The sequence below is a fragment of the Pinus tabuliformis genome, chromosome 7 (genome assembly GCF_031772625.1).
Source record: "Pinus tabuliformis cultivar Carrire ecotype Pingquan chromosome 7, CPIR1, whole genome shotgun sequence".
In the NCBI taxonomy this organism is placed as follows: Eukaryota; Viridiplantae; Streptophyta; class Pinopsida; order Pinales; family Pinaceae; genus Pinus; species Pinus tabuliformis.
Window position 1 is genome coordinate 115,019,700 of NC_142293.1, and position 20,551 is coordinate 115,040,250.

A 20,551-nucleotide genomic window follows, 5' to 3' on the forward strand; every position below is an offset into this window, starting at 1 on the left:
GATTTTTATTTTTTGAATTTTATTTTTTAAATGTATTTAATGCATATGTTTGTGTGTGATTCTTTTTAAAATTAATTATATATATATATTATTTTAGATAGACAAGAGGTGCTTTGTTAATACACTTCTTGATGTGAAGGGTTCAATTCCCCGTTCCCATCAAGACGATATATTGGACATGATGAAGATGTCGTCTTTAGTCTTGCTAAGCTATATATATATATATATATATATATATATATATAACTTGGCTTAAATTATATATATATATATAATTTAAATAAAAAATTGTAAAAAAAAAAACCAATAATTATATTGCTTAGTTTGATTAAAAATTATCCAATTAAAAAAAAAAATTATTTAAATTTTTTTTGAACATTTACTCAAAACTTTTCTATTTCCTTTTCGAAATTTAATGGAAATTATTCAAAAAAAACCACCTCAATCATACACAAAACCAGACAACATAAGATAAACCTCCAGCTTTACAATTTCCTTCGTTTTCATCCTAATAGAGTTGTTCTCGGTGATCTTGTGCTTATGTTCTTTCTCGCCTTGTTCTCGGTGATCTTGTGCTTATGTTCTTTCTCGCCTATTTTGGAAAATGCTAGGTGAACTATATATCAAAATCTCAAAAACTAAAGCCATGTGGTATTATTTTGAAAATGCTAAGTGAAATATATATCAGAATTCTTCAAAAACTAAATCCATGTCAAACTGTTTAAAGATCAATAAGAGAATAAAAACTATATCAGAATTCTTCAAAAACTAAATCCATGTCAAACTGTTTAAAGATCAATAAGAGAATAAAAACTTATAAAATGGCAGAACGAGACGCATTGCATTTGAAGGGTATAGAATTCTTGGCCATAACCTTCGGAAAAATATTCAGTGTTCATAATTTTCTCAAACTAGATGTCAAATTCGCAATTCATGCCCACATCATCATTATTCGGTGATGTAATTAACTGAAGCCCAATGTCAAAACTCGCGATAGAAAAACCCTGTTTTATATATGGCTTGAATCTAAAATATATAGAAACATTTTCCGTGCCTAAGAATTGAGTATCATGTGAAGATCCCAACTACCTACACTACGGAAGCCATTGAGCTATAATACAACATACAACCATTTAACATAAATCCGTCATTTCCTGCCTCGGCATAAAAGATTTTCTCAGTAACGTTATTAACCAGTAGCCTCAAATTCACGCCATCAATTACCTTAGACTTAGAAATCCTTGGAGCTATGGAATAGAGATTCACGCCAGTAACATCTCGTGCAACATGCTACCCCTGATATTCGATGTCATACACAAAATGCGAAAGCCCTTGGAGGCTCTCATGGTGGAGCTGACCGACCACGAATCACAGGGTCTTTCGCCTCGCTAATGTTTGGTTCTCGTTCTCTGCAAATGGTGTAAGTGTGGAATTTAAAAATTTTGCGCGCAAGGGCTAACTAGCATTAAATGCCTTTTTAGCTGCAAGCTTGATAGCCATATAATTTTCGATGGGGAGGGAGTGTTCAGAAAGCACCGCGTGTGTCTGTTTTATATGGCTATTGAGCATGCAGTTAAGCGGGCATTTAATGCCCCAGCCCTAACTAATCAGAGAATGATTAGCTTAATGATTTGTTGTTAATATTTGTTATAATAACTTATTGTTGTTCATACCATATGACCCTATATATATGCACGGACTTTGAAAAGAAGTTAACCCACAGCATTAACACAGTCGACTGAGCTAGCTCTCAAATGGTCTCCATCCTATGCACGACCTTTAAAAATAAACTTAAGAACACAACATCCAATTAATCAACACAGCAGAGAACAAATAGCATACCATACATACGGCACCAACGTAGGATTTGAACACGCATTCCAACGCATGACTCCAGCCTTCAATACCTCTAGAAAATTAAACACACAACAGCATACATACCATGCAAGCCATTAACGTACATGTATGACAGACCATTCTCCAACGTAGGGACCATAGTTCGGGGTTTCTTAGCTGATGCAACAGTCAACTCTGTTCAACATATTTACGCAGAGACCAACGCATAACTTTCACTGTAGGAATTACCAACGCAGAGAGCAGGAAAAAAGGTTTTGCATAGTCTCCAAATCCATGCTCACCACACCATAAGCTTCAGTCCAAAGCAAATATACACCTGCATTGCATACCATCCCATTTAACGCATGGTCCAGCCTTCAACACACCATTTCGAACTCTCCACACATCCCACACGAAGAGATTCGAGATTTAAAAGGAATCTGAAACCAAATTTGAGCAAATATAGAACAGAGCATTTAACGCACATAGGAGGGAATCAAAGACAAATTCTCTGTCAATGGAGAGAGGAGTTGCTTGGAGTTACAAATAAGCAGAAATCTAAATTTGAGAGTTGACTCTGATACGATGTCAAGTTCAGGTTAGGAGGGTAATTTCACTAACAACTTGTTTATTGCATTAGCCAAATCATGAGGGGAGAGACTCTTGGGATTCCAATTCCAAGGTCTTTTGGTTTTCTCTAATGCATAACTGAAACTATTTACAGTATTTATCATGATCTCAATCCTTTTGAATTAGGTGTCAACACTAGAAAACAGTAAAGGTTCAAATTTTGTAATAATTGAGAAGAAACACCAAAAATATTCCAATCATGTTAAGGGTTGATGTGGCCAACGCTCTTAGTGTTGAAAAATGTGCAACAAGAAATGCTAAATTTAGAATGTGCTAAAAATAGACCTGCTAAAAATAACATGTCTAAAAATCGCAATTTGGCCATTGAGGTCATTAGCCACATTGGGTGAGAGGTGAAACTGCTAAAAATAAAAAGTTCTAAAAATAGCATTTCTGGTCCCTTCCTATTTATAGGAGTCCCTAGTCTATCTATAGGAAGTAAAATTAATTTTAGTCTTAACAGCTATTGGAAATATTAATTAATTAATTTAGTTGAGTTAATTAGTTAAGGAAATTCGAATTTGAAGTCTTTGTGAGCATGCCATCAGTTGTCCCACTGATTGAGGAATTTATCCTTAATTTCCTCCACTGATTGAGGGAATAAGTATGAGTTTTATAATGAGAGAATCAGTTGACTTAGTTCTAACTAGTCAAGTCCAATTCGATTATTTTAACAAGTTGTTAAAATAATAAAATATAGTTCGCTAATGCTCGCATGCATGTGACAACTATTATTTTAGATAACTGAGAATTCACTCATGGATAATTGTTGCATGTCAGTTTTGTCAGAGACCCAGTTGAGATCAGATGTGGGACAGTGTACTGTCAGATGCTTGAATATTTCTAGTAAGTATTTCTTGCATGGAGAAGGATCTATTATAGGAGATTGGAGGACTTGTGGCCTATATATTGAGGCCTAGGTAGTCCATGATTTTCATCTTTTGATTGAAGATCATCAGAGTACAGAGAGAGCAGGATAGCTATTGAGTTGATTCTTTTTGTATTGTGAAGAGGATTTCCACTTGATTGATAATACATGGTTGGGGTTTTATGCTGGTGCTTTCCCCTGGATATATCTTGTGTTATGTGTGATTATTTCTCTTGATCAGTTATGCATGTTTCTACTTGAAGTTGCTCATGAATTCGATTATGCTTCCGCTTAATGTTCTGTAGAAGTAGAACAAGTATTATGCTTTAGGACAATGCATATATCAGTTTGTTCTACAAGTGAAATTTCTACATGGTATTGGAGCACAGGTGATCAAGCAAGAACAGTATACTAGTAGGGGAAATTCGAAGTTTATTATTTGGGATATAGATCTCAAGTTCTTATCACATCTATGGTTTGAGGCTTGAGTATGCCCTTGATGGCAGCACAAACTATATAGCTTGGAAAGATCGCATAGAGGCAGTTTTGGAAGATAATGGTCTCAAGGATTTCATTGATCAAGAAATTCCTAATGGCAAAAGTATCCTCAGACACGTAATTTAAAAAAATAAATAAATAAATAAATAAAATAAAATTACATATTTGATTTTGCAAGAGTTTACACCCGAACAACCAAACACTCTTGCGATGAGCTATTTATAAGTTCAATGTCCTGACTACCTCTAATTATGGATCACTTATTAAATAACAAGTGTCCATCTACAATAAATGTTATTCAAACCATCTAGCTAACAAATCTCCTAAAATAGAGCCTATGATACGATACTTTTGGATAGTCATATCTTGTTACAACAATACACTAATTCTAAATGTCTCTATTAAATAATTAAACATTCTAGAATAATAATTATTAATTTAATATCTTAAATTAATAATTATTTTATTCCAATTTTATAACCTATGATAATATTGTATTTTTGGATCATCTAACAATTCCTAAGCCCACTGACAAGACTGAGCAGGTGGAATGGAGGAAGTGTGTGGCTAGAGCTAGGAAAATTCTCTTGGGGGGAGTGCGAGACCACATTGTCTTGAGCCTCCATGGGAAGGAGACTCCGCATGCAATGTGGAAAACATTGAAATATTTATATCAGAATAGCAGTGATCAGAGGAAGTTGGCACTGAAGGACAAACTTCAAAAGATCAAGTGTGAAAGGGATGAGACGATCTCTATGTATCTGACCAAGCTCATCACATGCAAGGATGAGCTTGCAAGTGTATGGATCGTGACATCGGATGAGGATATGGTGAGTCTAACACTCATTGGCCTTCTTAAGAGCTGGCATAGCTACCAGGACTCGGTGAATGGGAGGGAGAAACTGCCAGATTGGGAACAACTATGGTCGGATTTGATGCAGGAGAAGATCAGACGAAGCAGCAAAGACAGTTCTTCATCTATGCATGATAAATAGAACTGTTCCTTAACGAATAACGCAAAGAGGAGGAAGGAGAAGGTTTCTCTTTCCGAATTCAGTTCTTCCAATGATGGGAAGAAGGTTGACAAATCGAAAGTACAATGCTTTCGTTGTCATGAAGTGGGCCATTATGCTGCAAATTGTCCATGAAGGAAATCCAAGAAGAGATCCGGGGAAGGATCTGAAGGTGAGGCACTTGCTTCACAGTTTGAGTTGGATTTCACACTCTTCGCATGCATGGTTTCATCCATGGTGGGAAGTGGTTGGTTTCTTAACAGTGGAGCTTCTTTCCACATGACCGACGACAAGAGTTTGTTCAGTACCTTGGAGGAGAAAGATCCCCAGATACTCATAGCGATGGGTAATGCTGAGAAATATAGTGTCTCAGGTGTAGGCACGGTGGTTTTTCAAAGGAAGCAAGGAGCTCGAATTACCTTGACCGATGTCAAGTATGTACCTGGACTGAAGAGAAACTTGGTGTCAATCGTGATGCTGGAAGACAGAGGCTATGATGTAGTCTTCAATAAAGGAAAGGTTTTTCTTAGACACATTTTCACTAAACAGGTGAAGCAGATCGATTCACGGGTCAAGAACCTGTATGCTCTTGAGGTTCAAGATGCATGCAAAGCCTTGACCAGCAAGGCAACTGATGGAGACTTGGTGGTTGAGAGGGAGGGTATGTTACCTCTCAACATGCAGAGCCAAAAGAAGTCTCAGACAATTGTGGAGGAGCCACAATTGGTGCAGCAGCTTCAGGAGGTTGTGGAGCAGCCACAACAGGGGACGCTAAGAGGAGATTGAGTAGAGACATCTACTCATGCAGAGACCTCCAATAGGGGGAAACTTCGAGCCAGGTGGGCAGAGGGATCACATGCAGCCATATTTTCAAGTAGGAGTTGGGGCAATGTGGAGTGATCGTCCCAAGGAAGAGGTGCAGGATCCTTGAGGTACCCAACCTCTTGGATGAGACCTTGCTACGAGAGCCCCGATGTGGAGTAGTAGGAACTCACTGATTGGGTAGAGACAGATGCGGATGGAGCGGGAGAGAGAGCGACAGTGCAGGGTATCCCGAGACAGCGCATAGCTAGCAGGCTGCAGCAATGCGAGAGGCACAAGTGTTTTACTCAGTGCTAGGTGGCACACAAAGGTGTGCAATGGTGCGAGATGCATGGAGATGTTGCAGTAGCGCAGATGTCATAGAGGGAGCACTTGTCAGTAACAACTAAAGCTTCAGCATTAGAGTATGTTCCTAGCCCAATAGAGTGGTCAGTTGGGAGTATTTTTGTTCCAAGTGTTGTTGGAGCAAGTGGACCGGGTAGATGTGTAGCATGCAGAACATTCCAGAGTTACAGGATCGGGTTCGAGAGAAAGCCTTTCTTGTTGAGAGGGAGTGTTGAAAAATGTGCAACAAGAAATGCTAATTTTAGAATGTGCTAAAAATAGACCTGCTAAAAATAGCAGTTTGGCTAGTGAGGTCATTGGCCACATTGGGTGAGAGGTGAAACTGCTAAAAATAGAAAGTTCTAATAATAGCATTTCTGGGTCCCTTCCTATTTATAGCAGTCCATAGTCTACCTATAGGAAGTAAAAATTAATTTTGGTCTTAACAACAGTTGGAAATATTGATTAATTAATTCAGTTGAGTTAATTAGTTAAGGAAATTCGAATTAAGTCTTTGTGAGCATGCACATGAGTTGTCCCACTGATTGAGGAATTTATCCTTAATTTCCTCCACTGATTGAGGGAATAAGTATGAGTTCTATAATGAGAGAATCAATTGACTTAATTCTAACTAGTCAAGTCCAGTTAGATTATTTTAACAAGTTGTTAAAATAATAAAATATAATTTGTTAATGCTTGCATGCATGTGACAACTATTATTTTAGATAACTAAGAATTCACTCATGGATAACTGTTGCATGTCAATTCTGTCAGAGACCCAGTTGAGATCAGATGTGGGACAGTGTACTATCAGATGCTTGGATATTTCTAGTAAGTATTCCTTGCATGGAGAATGATCTATTATAGGAGATTGGTGAACTTGTGGCCTATATATTGAGGCCTAAGTAGTCCATGATTTTCATCTTCTTATTGAAGATCATTAGAGTAGAGAGGGAGCAAGATAGCTATTGCGTTGATTCTTTTTGTATTGTGAAGAGGATTTCCACTTGATTGATAATACATAGTTGGGGTTTTATGCTAGTGTTGTCCCCTGGATATATCTTGTGTTATGTGAGATTATTTCTCTTGATCAGTTATGCATGTTTCTACTTGATGTTGCTCATGAATTCGATTATGCTTCCGCTTAATGTTTTGAAGAAGTAGAACAAGTATTATGCTTTAGGACATTGCATATATCGGTTTGTTCTACCGGTGAAATTTCTACACTTAGGTTGTGACTTCTTAAACCACAAATTAGTCCTACAAGACACAGACACACTAGAAAATTAAAAAATAAAAATAAATAAATATTATACAAAATTTAATAGCATTCCATTCTTAAATTACCTAGCTTTATATGATGAATCATTTCCATTCTCTCAAACTTGTGGTGGAGTGATCATGCCATCCATATCAACACCTCTTTGTATAGGTAATGATATCATCATGCTCCATTGACAACAACTCCTTAGGGATATCAAAAAACTCTTAGTGAGCCTTATTTCTAGTTTTTGTTCCTACTAAAACCATCATCAATTCCTGCAAAAGTTGACTCGATGTTATCAACTATAACGGCCCTTGCCTATTGAACAATTTGGGAGGTATTAAGCGTCGAGGAGGTGACATGTTATATATGCCACTCTGATTTGCACAAAATTTTGCCACTCTGAGGTGCAACCTTTTTCAACATCATAAAATTGAGTTGCAAGACTAGTATAATCAGATTTCATGTTTTGAAAACACTCTTACATAATTACTCTCCCAAAATAATGTGGTACCTCATCATTCCATGGAGACTTTTCATACACTACAAAGAACTAACGTAAAGATATTGATATTGTGTGAGGGGATTTAAAATATTTTACTTTGCACATTTTACATTGTAGACCATTTTTTTAAATTAAAGATAAAGATAGCATCTTCTTTTGTTTCCACTTTTATTTATCCCATTTATCCCAGTCATGTACATTTTTCTTTCATTTGTGCATCATACAAATAAACACATCGATACATGGCTTAACTGATTTATGTAAATCAATAAATGTGATAAAATAATGCAGAACAATCTCCAAGACTTACCATCGATCAGGAGGGAAGTTCATTTTAGCAAAGTGACCTCCTAATTGATCAGTGTGTGCCCTGCAATATTGATATGTCAATGTCTGAATTGATCTTCCCATGGAGAATCAATGGGAATATTATATGAGTGGGTATATAAAGGCATATACTTTTCATGGTAAGTTCAAAAATTAAATTAAATTAATAAAAAAATACATGATTTTATATAAGAGTATTTTATTAGGGTATTTTTTCTCATGCGGAGCATCGTTCCCTGTATCATGCATATCGATATATATAGTTCATTACATAAATCTAAATATAAATATAAATGTGATTTTTTACTAAATCAGATGTGATTTCAATGTGATTTTGATAGCTTAAATGCCCTTAAATCATGGTTAACCTATCTCTAATCATTTTCCTCTGAAACTATAATCCCTTCCAAAAATTGACTCAATAATATCGCCCATAACCACCCTTACATAAATCACTTTCCTTAATCTCTTTTTTTTCAAATAGGGATGAATTAGCTTTTCTTTCAACCTGTCTTTTACAATCATATTCTCTGGTAAATAAATGAGAACCTGCTATTATAGGCTGCTGGCATCTGTTTAAAACAAAACTGAACCAAAAGGCAAAAAAAATTATCGTCGTCCCGATTAATATGATAAATTCTATCATGTACCATATAAATATATAATTCCAAATTCCAAGACATAAGAGTTCATTAAGGTCAAATGCATTCACTGCTCTCACCAACCCTATATATAATTCCAAATTCCAAGACATAAGAGTTCATTAAGGTCAAATGCATTCACTGCTCTCACCAACCCTATATTTTCATGTACCATATAAACATATAATTCCAAATTCCAAGACATAGAGTTCATTAAGATCAAATGCATTCACTGCTCTCACCACCCCTATATTTTCATCCATGAATTTCGAATCATGCACTTTGGCCTTGAATCTGAGGCATCGCCTTTTACCAATTTTTCCTCTATCAAGTTCAAATTGAGGATTTCAGTCAATCGTTTACGAATGGATTAAGCAATGATCGTATAGCCTTCGCTTATCATTAAAGGATCAGGTAATCTTGAAGAACACTCCCCAGTCATTTTGATTTCTAGTAGCGAATTTGTAAAGCGTCGTCATTTCAGGTTTCACTAGTTTGTTTTCAGTATTTCAAGTATTTTCCAAATTATTTCAACAGTCACGTTAAACATTATCAATGAATATGGGACTGAAAGAGGGATAACACTGAACACAAATTTGAGATCTTTAGGTAAAGAAACGTATTATATTTATTCTCTCTCCAGTGTTTCACATTAGCACAGTTGGGGTAGTGTTAAATTGGCAACTAGGGCCAAACTCCATGTGGGTTAGCTTATTTATGGCAGCTAATATTTTTATTGGATCCTTCTCGTCGAGAGGTGTAGGATTGATCCAAAGATCATCCGATTCCAATAAGTATTTATGGAGATATGAATTTATTTTGTTTATGTAATTATAGTCAAGCCGACCAGCACATATGTAGGCTCTAGAAGCCCAACCGACGTGTCTATTCAACCTCTACACTTTTAGTATAAATAGATGAGGATTTGAAGTCATTTGCACATGTATTCTTGAGGTGATCTCCTCTCCACGTCTGGGTTTTTGGAAGGAGAGAACCTAAAGATACGCTGGCCCAAGGGTGATGCCCTAACCGCAGGAAGCCGCAAGCATATGAGGATGAGCAGCAGACAAAGACCTAATACGAGGCACGCAGGCCCTAATCTACGCAGTCAATGGAGTCTCCTTCAATGTAGCAATGACAACATATATTCACATCTATAGAGATATATACATGCTGTAGCATTATACGCTAATCATAAATATATACGCAGAACAGTTATGTTATATGCATATTCCGCAGTAAGGTTAAGGCAGCCGCAGTCATATAAGGAACAACCGCAGTAAGGTTAACGTAGCCGCAGTCAAGCCGCAGTCATGTCTTACAAGGAGGTCTGGACGCAGTGCAAAAGGAGACCTGTAGCTGTCAAGAGGAGTACTAATATGCAGTATGAAGGTGGCCATAATCCGCTGTCCCAAGGTCCTTATTATGCAGCCCTAATCTGCTGTTAAGAGGCCCATTCATAGTCTTGTGAAGGCTCCTATTTGCTGTCATGAAAGAGACTCCTTATCTGCAGCAAAAGATGGCACTTATTCACAGTATAAGGAGGTCTGAAAGGACAGCATATAAATTTGGATTGCTGTAGGTGACAGCATGATCATTGAAGACATTTAAGACATGCCTTAAGGACTGTGTGAAAGGTTGGTAAGCCACTGCTACATAATGAAGGAATGCGTTGAAGAAATCTGCCCTAGATCAGCTTATGTAAACAGTTGGATGTTGGAAAGGGCTGACAGCAGAGTCAAGTCCTTATAGGATAAAGTATTGCTGCATTGATGGTGCTTGGATGCTGTTTGATAAAGGACTGGAGGCCTAACTTGTTGCTCGGCTAGGCCGCAGGCCATAGCTAGCAACAAAGGCTGTTCTCAGGATTTCCAATTAGACCTGGACAGCAGTGCAGTGGTGGAGTCTCTACTTAGTTCATCACAGCCTTAGAAGGCCTGCCTTATTGACCATATGGAGAATGGAGGATGATGTCCTATCTTATGAAACAGGGACAGCTTATGCAGCAAGAAGACTACAGCGTTCTGGGAATTATATTGAGTCAAGGCTTGACTATGTTTGACTCTGTGTGATGAGCTTCCTGTTGATGATACTTGGATGAAAGAGTCTGTCCAGTTTGACCAGCATTGACTTCTCTGGTCAAGGGTTTTCTACTGCTGTAACAAAATCTCAGATTTGTATATTTGTACTATCTCTCTCTGCTGAACTTTGAAGAACATAAAAGAAGAATTGATCAAGGGTTTCCCCACACATTGTGGGGTTTGTCCCTGGCTTGTGCCACATCCTGTGTCCTCTTGTCTTGGCTTGTTTTCTGCGTTTTATATTTATGTTCTATCTGCAGTTTATCGTAATGCTGATGTGATTGCTAACTGTGAAAATTTAAATAAATTGCTCTAGCATAGAACATACCACAAATTAACATGGTATCAGAGCTAAGGCGAAGACAATGCCCAAGCAAGAGTGAAAAAGCAATCACCGAAGACAGTTGGGACAAGACAGAAGGATCAATGGGGTGAAGTCAAAGCAGAGAATGTTATTAGAATGGTGCAGCAAAACTTCTGATGGCATCACTTCATTAGGAAGTTCAGATCTAAGGGTAGGAAGGAAAGGTAGATGTGTTGGTTATGAGTTCGGCCCTTATGCGAAGGAGTGCCCGAATGACAGAGATGCGGGTCATCAAAGACAATGGTCGACTTTTCCACGAAAGCAAGGAACCCCAAATCTCTTTTATGTACCTGATCGAACCTGATGTCCATCTCAGAAATGGAAGTCAAAGGTTGCAGGGTGGCACTTATCGATATAAAGGTACGTGTTTGAAAATAGATCTTTTAAAGATGTTTTTGAGTTCAGGGTTGTATCAAGTTGCAGGAAGTTCACTAGGGACCATGTCCATTGACTCAAGGTCTGTGAGTCAAATGGTGACTAGGATGCCTGTATTCAAAAGAAGCATGCAGGTACATGTCTGAAATGTACCGAAGGAAAATATTATAAGGGGACCATTCCCCTCATACAGCTGGTTCACAGGTTTGGAACAACTCGAGGAGTTTGAGAATCATGATTAAGGAATCTCATGTATACAGGCGGAAAAAAGCCCTCTATGGCTTGAAGGAAAACACCTCGGGCATAGTATGAGAGGATTGATAGCTTTCCAATGCAGCTGAGATTCACTAGGAGTGAAACCATTACTCGAAGGTTGTGGATGATAAACCTCTCGTACCGGCACCTATGTCTGACAGGTGCAGACCCTCTCATTCATAGGAGACAGAGGGAGTTGGATTCTGAATGTGGGAAGATAAGATGCAAGCTTGTGACTGCCTCGATGATCTTAACTTTCAGAAGTTATATGGTAATGATGCCGGACCAGATTTGGGAAATGCCTCTGAGTTTCATAAACTCATTCGCATTGATGTTCTTGGAGAAGCTCCGTCCGGACATCTGTGTTGCAGTTAGCATGGTGAGCTCATATTTGGTTGAGCCTCACTAGATTGGTGCCAAGAATCTTCTAAGATATCTTCAAGGCACAATCTCTCATTAATTGAGATACACTGCCGGAAATATGAAACCACATGATTATTCGAATGATGAGTGGGCAGGCAGTATGGAGGATCACTAGAGCACTTCTCAGTGCTGTTTGCCTCGATATCCTGAAAGAGCAGAGGAAGCAGAAGTCGGTGACTCTGAGCACCACCATGCTGATAGTATGGCCTTCTGTGAGGCAGTCTGGTTGTTGAAGCTCTTCAGTGAGCTGTTTGTACACATGATGAATACCATTGTGAATCTCTGTGACAACCAGAGATGGGATTCGATTATTGAGGAATCCCGTATTTGACAATTGCTCCAGCAGATAGACATCAATTACTGCCTTATCTGGGATATGGTAAGTCGATGATCAAGGAGGCTCCATCACACTGAGATGATGTACAGGACAGAGCCCTGAGAAAAGATCAAATTAGTGATTTTCCTGAACGACTTGGAGTCGTCGAGAGACCTTTGTAAAAGGGTCCTGCATGTTGCATACATTGAGCTCTGGGAGCTCTGAGGGCTTGCGGTTATTACTGGAGCAACATACGACCACAGGGTGACTCACCCTCCCCTGGTGGTGCGCACTGAAACAAGATGATTCGCTCTCTTGTGGGACAAGATGATTCGCTCTCTTGTGTAGCAGGATTGATGTGTTCTCCTGTGAGGCCTGGATTGATGTGTTCTCCATGGCGGTTGTAGCAGGATTGATGTGTTCTCCTGTGAGGCCTGGATTGATGTGTTCTCCATGGCAGCCTGGATTGATGTGTTCTCCATGGCGATTGTAGCAGGATTGATGTGTTCTCCTGTGAGGACAGATTGATTAAGTTCTCCTGTCGAGGCTTCCTACCCATGCAGTCTGGGACTCATGGGAAGTACCTCTCATCTGATCAATGAGCAGGGAAATGAAGTTAGGGACCATAGTAATACCGATGGACGCATCGTTGTATCTACCGTACTCCCTACGCTAGGATGTCCTCCATTGATCTGGGATCAATGATACTGGTCTGGGACCAGTGGTAGGAGTTGTACATGCTATGACGCTGACTTCGGGTCGGCTGAGACTGGTCTGGGACCAGTGGTACATACTCCGAGACTGACTTCGTGTCAGTGCAGGACTGGTCTGGGACCAGTGAGAGTCGTACATACTATGACGCTGACTTCGGGTCGGTTGAGACTGGTCTGGGACCAGTAGTACACTCTCTGAGCCTGCGATACTGGTCTGGGACCAGTGGTAGGAGTGGTACCTACTATGACGCTGACTTTGGGTCAGTTGAGACTGGTCTGGGACCAGAGGTATGCACTCTGAGTCTGACTTCGGGTCAGTGGAGAATGGTATGAGACATTCTCGATCAATTCTTCTTCCTCATAGTTCAGCAGAGCAGAGCTAGCAGAGCTAGCAGAGCAGAGCCAGCAGAGCTGAGCAGAGCAAAGCAAAGCCAGCAGAGCTGAGCAGAGCCAGCAGAGCTGAGCAAAGATGGGCAGAGCAGTGCAGGGCACTGATGGCAGAGATAGTACAGTCGGACTTATGGATCAATGGATGGAGTTCTCCCTAGTTGAGAGGGAGTGTTAAATTGGCAACTAGGGCCAAACTCCATGTGGGTTAGCTTATTTATGGCAGCTAATATTTTTATTGGATCCCTCTCGTCGAGAGGTGTAGGATTGATCCAAAGATCATCCGATTCCAATAAGTATTTATGGAGATATGAATTTATTTTGTTTATGTAATTATAGTCAAGCCGACCAGCACATATGTAGGCTCTAGAAGCCCAACCGACGTGTCTATTCAACCTCTACACTTTTAGTATAAATAGATGAGGATTTGAAGTAATTTGCACATGTATTCTTGAGGTGATCTCCTCTCCACGTCTGGGTTTTTGGAAGGAGAGAACCTAAAGATACGCTGGCCCAAGGGTGATGCCCTAACCGCAGGAAGCCGCAAGCATATGAGGATGAGCAGCAGACAAAGACCTAATACGAGGCACGCAGGCCCTAATCTACGCAGTCAATGGAGTCTCCTTCAATGTAGCAATGACAACATATATTCACATCTATAGAGATATATACATGCTGTAGCATTATACGCTAATCATAAATATATACGCAGAACAGTTATGTTATACGCATATTCCGCAGTAAGGTTAAGGCAGCCACAGTCATATAAGGAACAACCGCAGTAAGGTTAACGTAGCCGCAGTCAAGCCGCAGTCATGTCTTACAAGGAGGTCTGGACGCAGTGCAAAAGGAGACCTGTAGCTGTCAAGAGGAGTACTAATATGCAGTATGAAGGTGGCCATAATCCGCTGTCCCAAGGTCCTTATTACGCAGCCCTAATCTGCTGTTAAGAGGCCCATTCATAGTCTTGTGAAGGCTCCTATTTGCTGTCATGAAAGAGACTCCTTATCTGCAGCAAAAGATGGCACTTATTCACAGTATAAGGAGGTCTGAAAGGACAGCATATAAATTTGGATTGCTGTAGGTGACAGCATGATCAGTGAAGACATTTAAGACATGCCTTAAGGACTGTGTGAAAGGTTGGTAAGCCACTGCTACATAATGAAGGAATGCGTTGAAGAAATCTGCCCTAGATCAGCTTATGTAAACAGTTGGATGTTGGAAAGGGCTGACAGCAGAGTCAAGTTCTTATAGGATAAAGTATTGCTGCATTGATGGTGCTTGGATGCTGTTTGATAAAGGACTGGAGGCCTAACTTGTTGCTCGGCTAGGCCGCAGGCCATAGCTAGCAACAAAGGCTGTTCTCAGGATTTCCAATTAGACCTGGACAGCAGTGCAGTGGTGGAGTCTCTACTTAGTTCATCACAGCCTTAGAAGGCCTGCCTTATTGACCATATGGAGAATGGAGGATGATGTCCTATCTTATGAAACAGGGACAGCTTATGCAGCAAGAAGACTACAGCGTTCTGGGAATTATATTGAGTCAAGGCTTGACTATGTTTGACTCTGTGTGATGAGCTTCCTGTTGATGATACTTGGATGAAAGAGTCTGTCCAGTTTGACCAGCATTGACTTCTCTGGTCAAGGGTTTTCTACTGCTGTAACAAAATCTCAGATTTGTATATTTGTACTATCTCTCTCTGCTGAACTTTGAAGAACATAAAAGAAGAATTGATCAAGGGTTTCCCCACACATTGTGGGGTTTGTCCCTGGCTTGTGCCACATCCTGTGTCCTCTTGTCTTGGCTTGTTTTCTGCGTTTTATATTTATGTTCTATCTGCAGTTTATCGTAATGCTGATGTGATTGCTAACTGTGAAAATTTAAATAAATTGCTCTAGCATAGAACATACCGCAAATTAACAGGTAGCCACCTTACATCCACATTATACACAAATGTGTTTTATAAAATAGTCTAAATGTACAGCTCAAGGTAGCTTGTTCTCCTTTTCAACAGGAAATCAGTGCAGTCCAGTCATTTTGAAAAAGGCTCAATTTCTTTGCTGCCACGAACTCATCTTATTAAAAGAATGGCTGAGAAAAGGTAATTAGTTTTGTTAGAATCTTAATTGGTTGGTTCCATCATCCTTCAAACATTGGTTAGTGGATAGATTAACACCTAATTGCATAGGAACCGCTCTCGCCATCTCCAAAACTCATTTCGGAGTTTGGAAATGGATAAAAATATCTCCAATGAAATGGATAAAAAATATCTCCAAGTGATTCGCAATGGTTCTGGAAAGTTGAAATCTTTCAAACAAAGGAAATTGGGAGTTGATAAATGTCTTATATGAAGTTTCCAATGCAGGGAGCTTCTGTCTTACAAGGAGTTCAGCTTATGGACCCAAATTGGTGCATCATTGGCATGCATTCTCATTGTTTTGATATTAATATTATGATATGACATGACATGTTCGAATTTTTTCCAAGATTTATTTATAGAAGCCAGTAGATGACTTTTGTTACTCGTACCTATTTGAACCATTGAAAATACTGAAGTAATAGTCTCATATAATATAGTATATACACTATGTCAATTCCATTAGCCAGTAAAAGGCAGAGCTGTCTCAGATTGATCTCCAATTTAACTGGAAAAATAAGTTGTACTAAAATCTGAGGCATTGCTAAGATGCAAAACATTTCAAAATTTATCTCCATTTTGATTGGAATAAGAAGCAAAACAGTGCAAAGTTTATCTCCATTTTGATTGAAATAAATATTTGAGTCTGGGCATTGTTAGAAGATAGAGCATTACAACGTTGGCATGATATTACGGTTCTTAGTTTAGCCAAATATGTGTGGTGTGATCTTATACCATGAATATAATATAAACATTGATTAGTACCTTCAAGCAGATTATAAATTGAAATGTAATATATATCAACACGTCATCCACGATTGTCTTGTAATCTGTATATATTATTGCCTGAATACATCGTAGTCTAGAATTTTTCTTTTTTTAATACATAAAATTTCCACTTTTAACTTGACATTTCCTATAAATTTGGGTAAGACTTTAACTGTTTCTGACACTTTATCAACGTTCACAATGTTTCCTCATTGCGAAAACTTGTCCTACGTAGATGAAACATTCATGGTAAATTTCTCTGCTCAATGGAGCTAGCTAGAAAGCATCTGACGATAGCGTCTCAACATTTCTACTTCTGACCGGTATAACGTTGTCCAGAATGATGGGTCCCAAACCAAAAAGAATGGAACCAAAACTTCCTTGAAGATATCATACGATTATATTACTCATCAACTTACAAGCGTGAATGAAATATAATGATAACCTAACAACAAGAAGCTGAGGGTTATTTGCTTGAAGACAAGATGCCAATTGCATAACTTATATAAATATGTAAAGCTTTTTTTTACTAGGTTGCTGAAATATTTTTCATTTGACGTCTGAAAACACTCATCATATTACTTTCTATTATCATTGGAATCAATCTCAAACTCTTTCAATAATCTTATTTATGTGCCAACTGTCCACATTTGCATGGACTTAGGACTAACACAAAGATAATAAAAACAATCACAACTAAAGAAACATTGCCTGCACAACACCCTCACGCGGACATCTCAGGGAAGCGAATGTTATAAAACCATATTTGTAAAATGCATTTCTTCAAATTTGGGTTCCTCCAATTACAAAAATAAGAGCCTTAGTGAAGGAATTTTTGATTAACAGTGACCACCACCAACATATGTTACCAATGAAGTTATGAACACTAGCTTCTGTAAATGCCATCTTCCACTGTAAATGAGTCACCTTTTGTCGCGGGAAAAAATCACTTGCTGGATCCAACATTCGACATATAAATTAGATATGACACGTCACCTCTGGTCACAGTGAACGAAATCAAATATGGTGAATCGCGACATAAAAGGTTATTGTTTTCCTTTTGAATGCCATCAGGTTATAGAATTATGCACATACATTTGCTGTCCTTTGGCGAGTCTGAAGGCTGCTTTTCTGTTTGACGCAGACAAACATCAAATCAGATTATAGGAAACGAGAAAAAATGGCATAATTTGCCACTCAACACTCCACTACATATATCTCTAGAGACCTAACATCTAAGCGATAGCACATGAATTTGGCCAAGAAAAATCTTAAGACAGTTCTCCACTATCTTCAGACAAAAGAATTGATTTTTGGGATTAGTACCGCTTCCTTTTTCAGCTGACAGAGGGCGCAAAACAACATGCATAGTTATGACTCCACCAGGAAGATCACATATTGGACCCCTGCACTCCCCAAGAGTTTTATTGTTCTCCAATATCTTTCCAGCATTGATCAACTTAACATCATTTATGGTTCTTGGCCCGTTCTCTTTTTCTGAAAACAGAACCACGTGAGATATTAACCTCTATTGATAAATTTGGCAGACGCATCAGCAGACAAGTAATTTTATTAATTAGGATTAAAAACAAAACTTAAATAAGGGTTGGGAGGCATACCATTTCTATAACCTCTCTAGCCTTGTCTCATCATGCCATGTATCCTTGATTAACAACTCAAGGATAATCACTATGACAAGGATGCTACAAGGCCTATTTATTTTCTAGGGAATACAACACTTTTAGAATTTACTTTATTATTCTAGAATAATTTTATTAATCTAGTAAAATTATCTTACTAAATAAACTTTAGGATATGAGGTTAACATTTATATGGTGGCATAAGGAGGTCACAGAAATAAATGAGAAAAATACAATAAATGCAAAATTGATCAATTTGGTTGTGCATATCTATCCTGAAAGCATTTTCCATGATAAAAGTTCATATCCAGAGATGACATTGTGCAAAGGTAAATTTAGGTTTCTTTCTTTCCATCTACCCTACCTTCCACAAAACACAGGTAAAAATACTAGGCATAGATCAAGTCAAACTACAAATCTGACAAAAGATGTTCGAGCTCCTCCTCTTATGAAGTTCTTAGTTCAGGACCCCAACAAAGAACGAAAGAGTAACATATATCAGGAACAAACTTCACAAAAATAGGAAATGCGTTGTAATTTCTCATTTTCAAAGCACACACAACGGATTCAAAAGAGAATCCATTGTATTATTTCTAGAATAATAAAGTAAATTCTAAAACTATTGCATTCCCTAGAAAATAAAGAGGCCTTGTCAAATCCTTGTCATAGTGATTATCCTTGAGTTGTTAATCAAGGATATATGGCATGGAGAGACAAGACTAGAGAGGTTATAGATATGGTATAAACAGATCTATAAACCAGCGTTTTTATTCTTGTGGGTGCTAAGACTTGGCACAGCAAATATTTATCAGATCTAGGAATCGCAACAGCACCAGTTGAATGAAGCATCTAACTTCCAGTCCTAAAAGGCGAGGGGAACCTTGCTTTTAAAGGAGCATGACCTGTGAGAAATTACAAAGAATATTGTTCCTTTACTAACAGATGCAGCACTCAAGGTGGCTCATGAAAAGGACATAAGATCCCAAAGAGTGATCATGGATGGCCGTAAAGGATCATTTGAGGCAAAGAATCAGTCAGCCAGAGAGATATTTAAGACTCTAGTGGACCTATTCTAGAGTGATAACAAGAACAGAAAGATGATCTTGAGGGACAAGCTCAAATCCATCTAGAAGTCAAGGTCTGATAATGGTACCAGTCACTGCATGAGGATCACACAAATACGGGATCAACTTGCAGCCATTGCAAAGAAAGTGGATGAGACAAAACTCATCAATGTGGCACTAAATGGGTTCACTAAATCATTGGAACCATTTGTTAAGGGAGTTTGCACACAAGAGAACTTTCCAAATGGGAGAGGCTTTGGGATGACTGTATCCAAGAAGAGGCTCGAGAGGAGTCAAAGGCTAAGTAGGCAAGGAGATGGAGAGAAGAACCTGGCCCTAGTCAGTTTGGCCAAGAAGGTCAAGGGTAACAGTGAAGGATCACAGTCAGAGAAGAAGAAGGACTTGAGCAAGCTCATGTGCTTCATTTGCTACAAGAATGAGTTTGCAACATCATCAGAGGTACAACTAGTGAGCTTGCTGCAAAGTTCAAGAAGGGCTTCTCATTGGTCCTGTGTTTATCTACCAACACCATCACTAAGAGTGCCTAGTACTTAGACAGTGGTGCATCATGCCATATGACGGAAGCACAAGAGTTGTTTAACAATATGACAAAGAATGACTCATGAGTTCGTATGGAGCTTGGTGATGATGCAAAGTATGCAATGAAGGGAGAAGGAACCATTAGGTTGCACCTCGAGTCAGAAGGAACATTGGAAGCCAAGAACATGATGTTTGTATCAAGAATGAAGAAGAACTTGCTCTCCGTGTCAGTCATGGAGGACAGAGGATATGTATTTATGTTCAGGAATGGGCAGGTGCTCATTTGTCCAAAGGATTCTAACCTAGGCATAGCAATGGCCATCAAGCTTAGAGATGTCAACTTATATAGGTTGAAGGGAAAACATATTCAAGCTTTGCTACATGATAGTAACAAGTTAACAACTATCGATGCAAGTTGTGGCATAAGAGGTTGGAACACCTGCACTATAAGGCATTGTCAATCCTTAGGGAGATTGTCACTAGTCTCCCAAACTTCAGCATTGAGCAACAGGGCATAAGCAAAGGGTGTATACTTGGCAATAATGCCAAGGCAGCTTTTCCAAATATCCATAGTTCTAATGGGATATTGGATCTCATCCATTCAAATGTGTGTGGACATATGTTAGCTGCATTAGTGTAGGGAGCACCATCTTATGTCACATTCATTGATGATTGTACGAGGAAAACCTAGATCTTTTTCGTGGAAACCAAGGATGAGGTCTTTACTCTGTTCCAGGAGCTCAAGACCCGAGTGGAGAA

General features: G+C 38.8%; 1 protein-coding gene across 1 annotated transcript; it reads right to left on the reverse strand.

The window, feature by feature from the left end:
* Nucleotides 1-17,298: 17,298 nt before the first annotated feature.
* On the reverse strand, nucleotides 17,299-20,144 carry LOC149245970 (uncharacterized). The gene is made up of 3 exons (XM_089457805.1): nucleotides 17,875-20,144; nucleotides 17,644-17,679; nucleotides 17,299-17,501 (listed from the first exon to the last, which is right to left on the reverse strand). The coding sequence occupies exons 1-3, from the start codon at nucleotides 17,915-17,917 to the stop codon at nucleotides 17,332-17,334; spliced, it is 249 nt and encodes an 82-aa protein (XP_089313931.1). The 5' UTR covers nucleotides 17,918-20,144; the 3' UTR covers nucleotides 17,299-17,331.
* Between the last annotated feature and the right edge of the window lie 407 nt (nucleotides 20,145-20,551).

Coding starts and splice junctions, on each gene's coding strand:
- LOC149245970 (XM_089457805.1), bottom strand. CDS start 17,917: ATGCATGTTGTTTTGCGCCCTCTGTCAGCTGAAAAAGGAAGCG. Junction 17,680..17,874: donor GTCAGCTGAAAAAGGAAGCG/GTACTAATCCCA, acceptor TGCGTCAAACAG/AAAAGCAGCCTTCAGACTCG. Junction 17,502..17,643: donor CTCGCCAAAGGACAGCAAAT/GTATGTGCATAA, acceptor TGTTGGATCCAG/CAAGTGATTTTTTCCCGCGA.